The sequence below is a fragment of the Cottoperca gobio genome, chromosome 3, assembly GCF_900634415.1.
Source record: "Cottoperca gobio chromosome 3, fCotGob3.1, whole genome shotgun sequence".
NCBI classification, from domain to species: domain Eukaryota; kingdom Metazoa; phylum Chordata; class Actinopteri; order Perciformes; family Bovichtidae; genus Cottoperca; species Cottoperca gobio.
Genome location: NC_041357.1, coordinates 3,535,832 through 3,547,500, shown reverse-complemented (window position 1 = coordinate 3,547,500; position 11,669 = coordinate 3,535,832). Strand labels below are relative to the sequence as shown.

At 41.9% G+C, this 11,669-nt stretch overlaps 1 protein-coding gene across 1 annotated transcript in view; it reads right to left on the bottom strand.

Moving 5' to 3' along the window:
• LOC115023769 (neural-cadherin) overlaps positions 1 to 11,669 on the bottom strand; it is a 312,681-nt gene that overhangs the window by 72,434 nt on the left and 228,578 nt on the right. Inside the window, 1 exon segment of the mRNA XM_075074155.1 lies at positions 9,361 to 9,575. Within this exon segment, the coding sequence (XP_074930256.1) occupies positions 9,361 to 9,575 (215 nt within the window).

Here is an 11,669-nt window from a genome sequence, read left to right as displayed (position 1 = left end):
TTTATTTTTGCCAACAAAATATTAACTTTTTTTTTCATCAATGCAGCAGTTTCCTTTGCTGCAGACTACATATCAGGACTACAGGGACACCACACAACAAGTTAAAGGCAACAATGACAACAACAGGGCTTGGGACAAAGACACAAGATGCTATGTTGGCTAGACTAGATTAACTGATTGTTCAATGTGATGTGAAGACTTAAAAAGACTAATATCTTAAGAGTTTTCATTGACTAAAACTATACTGAATTAGTTTGTGTTTTCTTTAACTAAGATAAGAATAAAATGACTTGAATGTTGACTAAAATATGATAAAAAACTAATAAGGACATTTGACACAAGACTAAAACTAAATACAATAGCTGACAAAACGAACAGTGCGCTACACTGAATATTTCTGTACAGTATTTTTCAATGAAACTAAATATTGTTCTTTGAACTGCAGCTCTTTTGGGCCTGAATTTGGTTGAGCTCCATGCATGAAAATGTGCATATGAAGTGAACTGTCAACCAAGATGACTGTCCTAAACTCAAAATGTAAGTCTTCACAAACTAATAAACAATAGTTACATGCTGGAGAAAGTAAAGGGAATTAGGGGAACTTCCATCAACCCAGAACACCAGAAGTCAGTGTAGGTACGTGTATTATGTATGTGTATTATGCCCTATACGGGTACACACACACACACACACTGTGTTTTAACCATGTAATCTCTTATCCCCCAGCGGCCCAAGATTGGATGCAATACACAGCTGTGTGTGTGTGTGTGTGTGTGTGTGTGTGTGTGTGTGTGTGTGTGTGTGTGTGTGTGTGTGTGTGTGTGTGTGTGTGCGTGTGTGTGTGTGTGTGTATGTGTGTGTGTGTGTGTGTGTGTGTGTGTGTGTGTGTCTCTTACACCTCCTCTGGTCTACAAAGCAGGACTCGGTACAGCTGCCCTGCGGCAGGATAAAGGGTGGATGAGTGGGCGGCTTTAGAAAAGCAAACCAACATCTCAATAAGAAGCTGAAGATCTCCGTGTCGAAACGTGTGTGTGAAGCAGTGGGAAATATGATCAGGCTCAATGGGCCGCATCCCTTAACAAGGCTTAATAACAAGGTGAACAATGTCTTGCACACATACAAACTCACACACGAGCAAACGATCAAAATGAAAATTCTGGAGGTATATTAGTGGCATCGTTTGGCTCTTGACATTCATATATCAAAAAGTTGTACAACAGTCTTCTTTGCCTCTGCCCCCTCAAATCAATATTTCACCCCTCTTTTGCTCAGACTCACTCTCTATCCTGAAAATATAATTGTAATAGCCTTTTCAAACTACACTTTCAACTCGAGTTCATGCCACAGGTGCAATGTGTGCCCCCTCACATCATACTTTCCAGCACAGCTCTTGCACTTATAATACATTCATGTCGGGACTAGACCTTCAGTGTTCAATTGACGAGAGAGAATCACCCCATTCTCTTGTAATTACGCATCAATCCAATATGGCTCTTTGAGCATCAACGCGAGCAGTGGATGCTTGAAGCTGTGTTCTTAGGTTGAGGTTGAAAAGCATTTCCCTGTTCCCTCGTGCCCCACTAATTCTATTTAATCAAAAACATGTTGTTGTTTGTTGTTGTACAGAAGACCAACTCTGTGTCACCTAAACGTCCTCAAAATATACAGTGGTACTCCATCAAGGTTGTGCTGTTCCCCTCCTGCTCTGCTTTATGTTATCTGTTCACTGTTACACACCCCGATGACAGGCTCACTTTTTGTCTGAAAATCAAACAGGCATGCAAGCTTTATTAGTTAATGTTGTTTTGTATTGTTAACTGTTGGCCTGTATAAGCCCAGCAAAGACAGTGAGGCTGAAAACAATCATTAATATTCTTTATAGCATTTTCTTGTACTTTTATGTGTCTCACTTGAATTTACAGTGTACTCAATACTTTCCTCCCTTCTTTCTCTTTCTTTTCTAATATGCTTTGAAAATAATATTGATACATTGTATGATTAGTGAGGTATACAGTCTGTGGCATAGGAAGGCTACTGCAATATATGGTGCCAGTATTATCCTTTTTATTAAAAATCAGATATTGGTCATTCAGTCTTGTATATATCCGCTATGATGGAGATTCATCCCCGACTGCGGCTGGTGAATTTGTTTTTTTAATAATATTTGTATATCAGATGGCTTTATGCATTAGGTGTCCAAGCACAGAAATAATTTGTTTTGTTGTGTGGATTATTCTTTAAAAAAACATTTCAAAATCTGCCTTAGCTTGCCTAAAGGATACGTAAAAGAATAAGGAAGTGGTTGTTGTTTGGGAAATGTTTGTTTCATGAAGGATAATTCCTGCTTATTAAAACAGGATTATTCAACCATCAGCACGTGAAAATGGTTGTTAACAAACCCCCAAACTTATTTCTGAGAGAAAACAAATGTGAACGGTAACATTATTGCCTTAAACTTTGGCCCACCACAATGCCAACATTTTGGGTTTCATCTCTAAATAAAGTGCTTTGGATAATCTGTCTAAGCAGCTTGTTTGTGTACAGTCTGATCACGTGTGCTTTTGCGCAAGTGGCTGCCTCAGAGTAAAAGACCATCAGTAACCCCAAGAGTCCCAGCTTCACTGCATATCACTTGTTTTTGGTAATTGGATTAAAGCTGGAGTAGACAGTATTGTTTTGGCATCATTGGACAAAAACATTCATAATAACCTTTCAGCATAAGTGTAAATTAAGTGGCACCCCAGGGTAGGTAGTTTGTGGAAGAAACATACACATATACATATATACACATACATATATACATATGTATATATACATACATATACATATATCCATCCATCCATCGACTGGCTCCTTTCAACGTAAAGGAGCAGCGGCTCTACTCCGAGTCTCTCACGGATGGCTGAGCTTCTCACCCTATCTCTAAGGGAGACGCCAGCCCTCTGAGAAAACCCATTTCAGCCACTTGTACCCTTTATCTCGTTCTTTCGGTCATAACCCGGCCTTCATCACCATAGGTGAGGGTAGGAACGAAGATCGACCGGTATATTGAGAGCTTTGATTAGCCTTCTGGCTCAGCTCTCTTTTCGTTACAACGGTGCGGTAAAGTGACTGTAATACCGCCCCCGCTGATCCGATTCTCCTTCACTTGGGGTAATGGCTCATTCCCTACCCGGAGTAGGCAATCCACCGGTTTCCTGCTGAGAACCATGATCTCAGATTTTGAGGTGCTGATTCTTATCCCAACCGCTTCACACTTGGCTGCGAACCGATCCAGTGACTGTTGAAGGTCACAGACCGATGATGCCATAAGGACCACATCATCTGCAAAGAGCAGCGATGAGATCCTCAGGTCACCGAACTGCAACCCCTCTCCTCCACGACTACGCCTCGATATCCTATCCATGAAAATCACGAACAGGATTGGTGATAAAGCGCAGCCCTAGCGGAGGCCAACATTCACTGGAAACGAGTCCGACTTACTGCCGTGTATCTGGACACAACTCTCGCTTTGGGCGTACAGGGATTGGATGGCCCTCAAAAGTGACCCCTTTACCCCATATTCCCGCAGCACCTCCCACAGTATCACCCGGGGGACCCGGTTATACGCCTTCTCCAGATCCACAAAACACATGGGCGTACTCTCAGGCCCCCTCCAGGATCCTTGCGAGAGTGAAGAGTTGGTCCATTGTTCCATGACCAGGACGGAATCCGCATTGTTCCTTTTCAATCAGAGGTTCGACTACCGGCCGAACCCTCCTTTCCAGTACCTTGGAGTATACTTTACCAGGGAGGCTGAGAAGTGTGATACCCCTGTAGTTGGCACACACTCTCTGGTCCCCCTTTTTAAATAGGGGAACCACCACCCCGGTCTGCCAACCCCTAGGCACTGTCCCAGACTTCCACGCAATGTTGACGAGGCGTGTCAACCAAGACAGCCCCTCAACACCCAAAGCCTTCAGCATTTCTGGACGGATCTCATCAACCCCTGCGGCTTTGCCACTGTGGAGTTGTTTGACTACCTCAGTGACTTCCATCAGGGAAATTGACGATGATCCCCCATCAGCTTCCAGCTCTGCCTCTACCAAAGAGGGCGTGTTAGTTGGATTCAGGAGTTCCTCAAGGTGGTCCTTCCACCGGCCGATAACCTTCTCAGTCGAAGTCAGCAGGGTCCCACCCTTGCTGTACACAGCTTGGATGGTTCCTCGCTTCCCCCTCCTGAGGTGCCGGATGGTTCTCCAGAAGCACCTTGGTGCCGACCGAAAGTCCTTCTCCATAGCTTCTCCGAACTTCTCCCACACCCGCTGCTTTGCCTCTCACACGGCAGAGGCTGCCGCCCTTCTAGTCCTTCAGTACCCTGCAACTGCATCCGGAGTCCACCCAGATAACATAAGGACTCCTTCTTCAGTCGGACGGCTTCCCTGACCACCGGGGTCAAACACGGTGTTCGAGGGTTACCACCCCTTGAGGCACCTAAGACCTTGAGACAACAGCTCATCACCGCAGCTTCAGCAATAGAGGTTTTGAACATCGCCCACTCAGGTTCAATGCCCCCAACCTCCACAGAGATGTCTGAAAAGCTCCGCTGGAGGTTTGAGTTAAAGATCCCCTTGACAGGGGCTTCCTCCAGACGTTCCCAGTTCACCCGCACTACCCGTTTGGGTTTACCAGGTCTGTCCAGAGTCTTCCCCCACCCTTTGATCCAACTCACCACCAGATGGTGATCGGTCGACAGCTCCGCCCCTCTCTTCACCCGAGTGTCCAAAACATGCGGCCTCAGATCAGATTATACGATTACAAAATCGATCATTGACCTATATAGATATATATACAGATAATACATATATACATATATAGAAGATGAGAACAGATAGAAGAAATAACAGAGATATAGAGATATATGGGATTAGAATAATATACAGAGAATATATAGATATAGAGGGAGAATAAGAGTAGATAGAGAGAGATGAGATAGAAGAGTAGATACTAGATATAGAATAGAGATAGATACTATAACAGTAGAAACAGAGAAATTAAGAGAGAGAGGAGAGGAGAGAGAGAGGAGAGGAGAGAGAGAGAGAGAGCGAGAGAGAGACAGAGACAGAAGGAGAGAGAGAGCGGGAAGCAAGAGGAGAGAGAGAGACAGAGAGAAGAGAGATGAGACAGAGGAGAGAGGGATGAGGAGACAACAGAGACAGGAGAGAGACAGAGAGAGACACACAGAGAGAGAGAGAGAGGACAGAGAGAGAGAGAGAGACGAGAAAGAGAGAGGAGACAGAGAGAGGCGAGAGACAGAGAAGGGAGAGAGCAGAGAGAGGAGAGAGAGCGCAAGAGAGGAGAGAGACAGAGAAGGAGTGAGAGAGACAGAGAGAGTAGAGAGAAGAGAGAGAGAGGAGAGCATAGAGAGAGAGGGAGGACGAGAGAGAGAAGAGGACCAGGGAGAGGAGAGATGAGACAGAGAGAGAGAGAGAGAGGAGAGGAGAGGAGAGCGAGAGTAGAGTAGGTAGATGAGAGAGGAGAGAGAGGAAGACAAGAGAGAGCGAAGATGCGATATCTATATATCTATATACTATATATACATAATATATTACTATATAATACATATATATATATTAATATATATATATACATATATATATATATTAATACATATATATATATATCTATATATATACTCTATTATACTATCTATATATATATAGATATAGATATATATATACACACACATAGCTATATGGTAACCATTTTTATATATATATATATATATATATATATATATATATATAGCAGAATAGCAGCACAGAGTGGCAGGAGTCAGTTTCCGCTCATCACAGGGATGAGAGTAAAGAGAGTTGACGGACAAGACTATGGCGCAGGATTTGGTGTCAAAGCAAAAAAAAAAGGCGCTTGTCAGGCAAAATTTCAGATTCAAACCCAATGCTAGGCAATCTGTAAACTTTGTGTGATGAATGCGGCAGCATCAGACTAAGCTGTACTGGAGAGGTCGGCCAGACACACAGACATCCAACGTTCCAGATCAAAGTAAGCACTCTACATCAACAAATATCTTTTCTTGTAAAAATGTCCGGTGTAATACGTAACACCGGTGTTGTCACAAGATTAACTGGTGGGTCCCTCATGTGTTATCCCTGCTTGATAGACTTACATACATACTTGATTGCAGTTGTATTAAGCTCCAGCACAGTCTATGCATGCTGATGGATTTTTTTTTTTTACATGCAGTAGTTGAACCTTGAAACAAGTTAATTAGAGCTCTACATTTGTGCAGCCTGACTCTAATTACACTCTGTGCAGTGACAAATCAACCTTAACTCCACAAACACATTAACTCTTTCGGATCCAACAACACACGCTGCTTTGCTTTCAGATGCATACAGACCCTCTGACACCAAGCAAAGCTAAAGAAATTATTCAGGATTTACACTGCAAACCTGTTTAACACACAAATACACAACATGTCCAGCTCCCACCTCCTACACATATTACTTTGGCAGTGATGGAATAACCGGCATCTCTCCCAAGAGAGAGGACCAATGCAAGGAGAGAAGTAGCAAAAGAGACAAGGAGGCATTAGTCTCTCAGATTAAAACAGTAAATATACTGAGATGCACAAGACATTTTGTTCTGTTTCAACAAGCTTTATTGTCTTCCATCTTCAATATTGCCACAGCAACACAAGAAATTACCCACTCTCTGGAGCTAAGTTTACTCACGTTACCATCTTTTTAACCAAACTTCACAGTATCTATAGTACAGTATCATAGTGAGTAGCAGAAGTCTGTGTGAGTGACCACTGCACCCCAATATTCTCCAGTTGCTGTTGAGAAGCCCTGTGTAATTTCCCTCTGCTCTTTTAGTCTAATTTCTCCATCTACACTGACTGATAGAGTAATGAAAATGACACCTTCATCCTTTAGATGACACCCTCTGTTCTGCAAATTTGAAGTTCTATTTGTGTATCTTCTCCGTCTCCTAATTTCCTCTGATCTTTTTCAGACCAACTAAAAACTATTTCAGACCAATTTCTAAACTTCCATTTTTATCTTAGGTTTAATAAAAGGTTGTAGATCAACTGTTAACTTTATTCATGCAAACAATATCTTTGAAAAATTCCAATTAGTTTTTTTTAGAAAAAAACATATGACTTAAACTGCTTTTTCTGAAGGTCATAAATTACTTATTGCCGGCCATAGATGCATTCTTGTTCTCCTGGATTTAAGCGCAGCATTCAATACCATTGGCCATAATATCCTCTTGGACCGTCTTGAGTCCAATGTGGGTACCTACATACCTAAAAGACAAGCTTTTCCGCATTGGTACCGCTGATACCAGGTTCAAAAAGGTGTTCACTGTGGGGTGCTCCAAGGCTCAATGCTGATTCCAGTTCTATTTACATTTACATGTTCCCTCTTGGCAACCTTATACAAATACATAATATCTGTTTACATTTGTATGCAAAAGATATTCAGCTCTATCAGAACACCATCAACCTGCCTTCATGACAGTGGCTATCACAACCATTCCTGAAGCTACATGGTGATAACACAGAGATGTTGATCATATGCTAAGAAAGTGCAACCCCCAAAATACCAAACAGTGTTGGTTCTCTGTCCCATTCAATAACTCAGTGTTGCAGAAATATTGGTGTCTGTTTCAATGAAAACCTCAGTTTAGACAGACATGTGAAATATTTGGTTCAGTCCTGCTTCTATCATCACATTTAAAAGGATTCATCCATATATTTCGACCAAAAACCTGGAATCCGTTATCCACGTCTTTATAACTATAGTCGATTAGATTCCTGTAATTCTTTGCTCTCTGGCATCAGCAAAAAATCCCTCTTACCCCTCCAACTCACCCAAAACTCTGTTGCTAGGATTTAGATTTCTGCTTGGAAACATGACCACATTTCACCGATCCTGGCTTCTTAACACTCGACACCTGTTGCTTTAAGAATTGATTTTAAGATATTATTGATTACTTACAAAGCCCTGAGGGGTCTCACTCCAAGTTATTTAACAGATTTTGTATTTACTTATGTCCCTCCTGCACACTGAGTTGTTCCTTGTTGTTCCAAGGTCCAGATACATACTTAAAGGTGATGGTGCCTTTGCAGTCAGGGAAGTCTGGGCCATTTACTCCCATTGTGCTCTCAATATTGTACATAATTTCTGAGTTAAGCGTTCTTGACAATTAGCAGATTTGTTAGCGAGCTGACGGGACAATAAGTTAATTGCGAACCATTCCTCTGTTGTGGAGCAGTTTATATTGTGACAGAGGTGGTTAAATATAAGCAGATGGCGCTGCACAGCTAATAAGCAATTACATCATCCTTCATTTCCAACTCTCCGGCTCTCGTTTCCCTCAAAGGTCAGCCTTGTTAAGACAGCTTGCTATTGGTCAACGGCACAAATGAGCTTGTCCAAGTTAATTTAAGTTGAATTCCACTGGGGATTCCATTGGAATTTATTGATTTAGCTACAACATGTCACCATTTTAAATACTGGTATGATCAGGCCTTGACACTGTAGTCCAGCGGTTTCCAACCTTTTTGTTCAGATACACCCACACAGAAAAATGATCAGAAGAACTCAAGTACCTATCATGTTCCAAATGTGTTCATTAGAATTGAGTTTGAACTGGATCCTGCCTTGTCTTTTGGAGTAGAGTTACAGAGCAGAGAACAAGCGTCCTCTATTTCCCATTCTTCTTTATCCTCCTACACTAAATCCCTCCATTGTTCACCTCACCTAATGATGGTCTTGAACTCCACTTTAGGACTTTACCACCTTAGGCAAATCCGCTTTTTTTTGTTTTAATGTTACAACACAGCATGCCATTTTACGCACTGTTGCTATTTCTCAAGACTAAGAAGATAGGTGCCTCTCCGAACTCTCCCTCCTCTGTCTCTCTATCTGTTCTCACACTAAGGACATGTACCTGCCGGTCCAGAAAAGTGAATTAAATTAAATACAAAGTCAAAGTAATTCCTTCTATCTCACGTCAGTTACAGTAGCTCTCAGTTACAGTAGACTCACCAGATGTAGACTGTGGGTAAAAGCCTGCCATTGGCTGCGTACCTCATGTGGCATTATACTCCCCTTCTGCTATCTGTGCTATCAATTAGGCAAGGGCCCCTTCACTGTGTCCTGTGCTTAGTGCCGGCCAAGACGATTGTAATTGGCTTAAGGAAATACAAACGAGCCAGAGCGTTTTTCCCCCTATACTCAAATGATAATATGCGGAGGCAGTACTGACAGGGCGGTGGAGAAAGGTCTGCAAGACTACAGTGAATAATGTTGTGTTGGGAAATGTTATTACGATTGAGATGTCTCCTACCTATGGCCATGAAGTCCTCCTGGTCCCAAGCCTGCAGCTGGGCTAAGGGGCCGCTGTACAGCAGCAGTCCATCAGCCACGTCCGTGATGAACTCCAGTGAAACGTGGCTCTCAAAACAAGGCATCATGGGAGGAAACCAGGCATAGCCGTTGCCATGGAAACTGTGCTTGTTCTGCTGGCACTCGGGCCCTTCAAACTGAGCTGGGCATTGGCACCTTGGGGAGAAGAGGAAATCAAGAGCCAAAATTACATGAATTAGTGAGTGCAATAAAAAGACGTCTTTGATTCTCTTTGTGCAATGTCTTCAAAATTTGGATTTCTTGACAATTACTTGGAGACTTCTGTATGTTCAAAACACTATTCTGATCCCAATCTCCCTCCCCCTTTCTGAACCACTTACTGATTTTTGTTCTTTCAACTATTTCTTCTGCACTCAGTCTCTCTAAGTCTAGTTGTTTTCTCCTCTCAGACAGCCTTCCCCTTCGGCTATCTCGCTCTCACTCCATCTGTTTCACTGATGCAGATGTTCTCATTAGTGGCAAAACCAAAGGGAGAATCCGTACATCACTATGAAAGTATTTTCTATGTATTTCTACACATCTAAGTCATTATTTGTCCTATATCTTACTTTCAAGGCATTTCTTATCTTTCTTTGTTTCAATCAGTCTCTACTTGTTCTAGTATATTTTCTACAGTGCAACATACCATGTGATCTCTTTTGTACATGTGACCCATTCAAAGAAATGAAAATGCTTTATACATGACATCTGATCGGAGATTTTGAATAAACAAAACAAGCAGAAGCGGGATATTTCCATATGAACAAAACTAAAAAACCTTCTGAAATTTCAGACGTGCACGTTGGTTCAGTGGAGACATACGTAGGTGTCTCTGCCCCCATGTGTCGTGTTTATTATTATTATTGTTTATTTGTTGCTGTCAACATATTCAACCCCCCTTGTTATAGGTGCACACAGATTCCAGCAACGGGTTGTACAAATATAGTTTGTCTCAACATAAGAGAACTTCACTGCGTGTGAGGAACACTGAGCTCCATCAAATCTGTTGGGACTTTCTTTTCTTTTAAATAATAAGTATAAACTCTGGATGTCTGGGTACATTTGATACATTAAAAGCTGCATTCATTTTTACCATCTGCTGCCATATTTTGTCATTTATTTTTAATGAATAGACAGGCTGCATCCAGTGGATGGAAAGCCATCTATGCACTACAACATATAGTGTGAGGAATTCCATTTAAGCAGCGAACATTTGACAGGAACACAATATATTTGGGCAACTTCAGAGGAAACCAGAGTTTGGACTTTTACTTTCAGTGAAATAACTAGAAATACAGCTTCACAGTTGTACGCCTCTGTCAGTCAAGTTGCAGTTTACATACATGTCGGCCCGGACTCATACAATAAATGAAGTCAAGACTTTGAAGGAATTTAACACAAGGTATTAAATGTATTTTTGGACAAATGGAAATGATCATTATATTGACATGACATTGTATGATTGCAGTGAATCATTTCCAGTGAGAAACATGTTGCTTCAATTAGAGACTATTTTAGGAGCAGAGTACAGAGGACTGATGGAGAGCTTCGTCACATGGTGCAACCACAATCACCTGAAGCTCAATATCAGCATAAGCAATGAGCTGGTGGCGAATTACCAGAGGAACAAGAGGCCCCCTGTCCTGGTTACCATCCAGGGAGAGGAAGTGAAAAAGGTGGACTCATACCGGTACCGTGCGGTCCAAATCATTAAAACAGTGTCAAATGTTTTTGTATGCATTCACATGCTTGGCCAATAAAGCTGTTGTAGTTGTAGCCATGACAGTAGACGATGCTTTAAATATGGATGTTGCTGCAAAGAAGCTACAAATTCTAAAACGTTGATGTTTCACACAAATCTTCAACCGGCAGCAGAGAAGATCCAAGCAGTCAGCACAGTTTCATGATGGGCACCCATGATTAGTGTCACCAATTCAGTATCCGACCCAATGTGAAATATGGTCAAAACCTTTTGGATATAAAATCAATCATCACTTCATCATTTGATACTATTAGACATCCGTGTGAAATGTGTCATAATTAATGTATGAGTTCTTGAGTAATAGCCAAAGACGTGTTTTGTGAGGTCACATTGACCTTGACCTTTGACCACCAACATCTAATCAGTTCATTCTTGAGTCTAAGTGGATGTTTGTGCCAAATTTGAAGAACATTCCCTCCAGGCATTCCTGAGATATCGCGTTCATGGGAATAGGACAGATAACCCGATAACATAATGCCTCCGCGTCG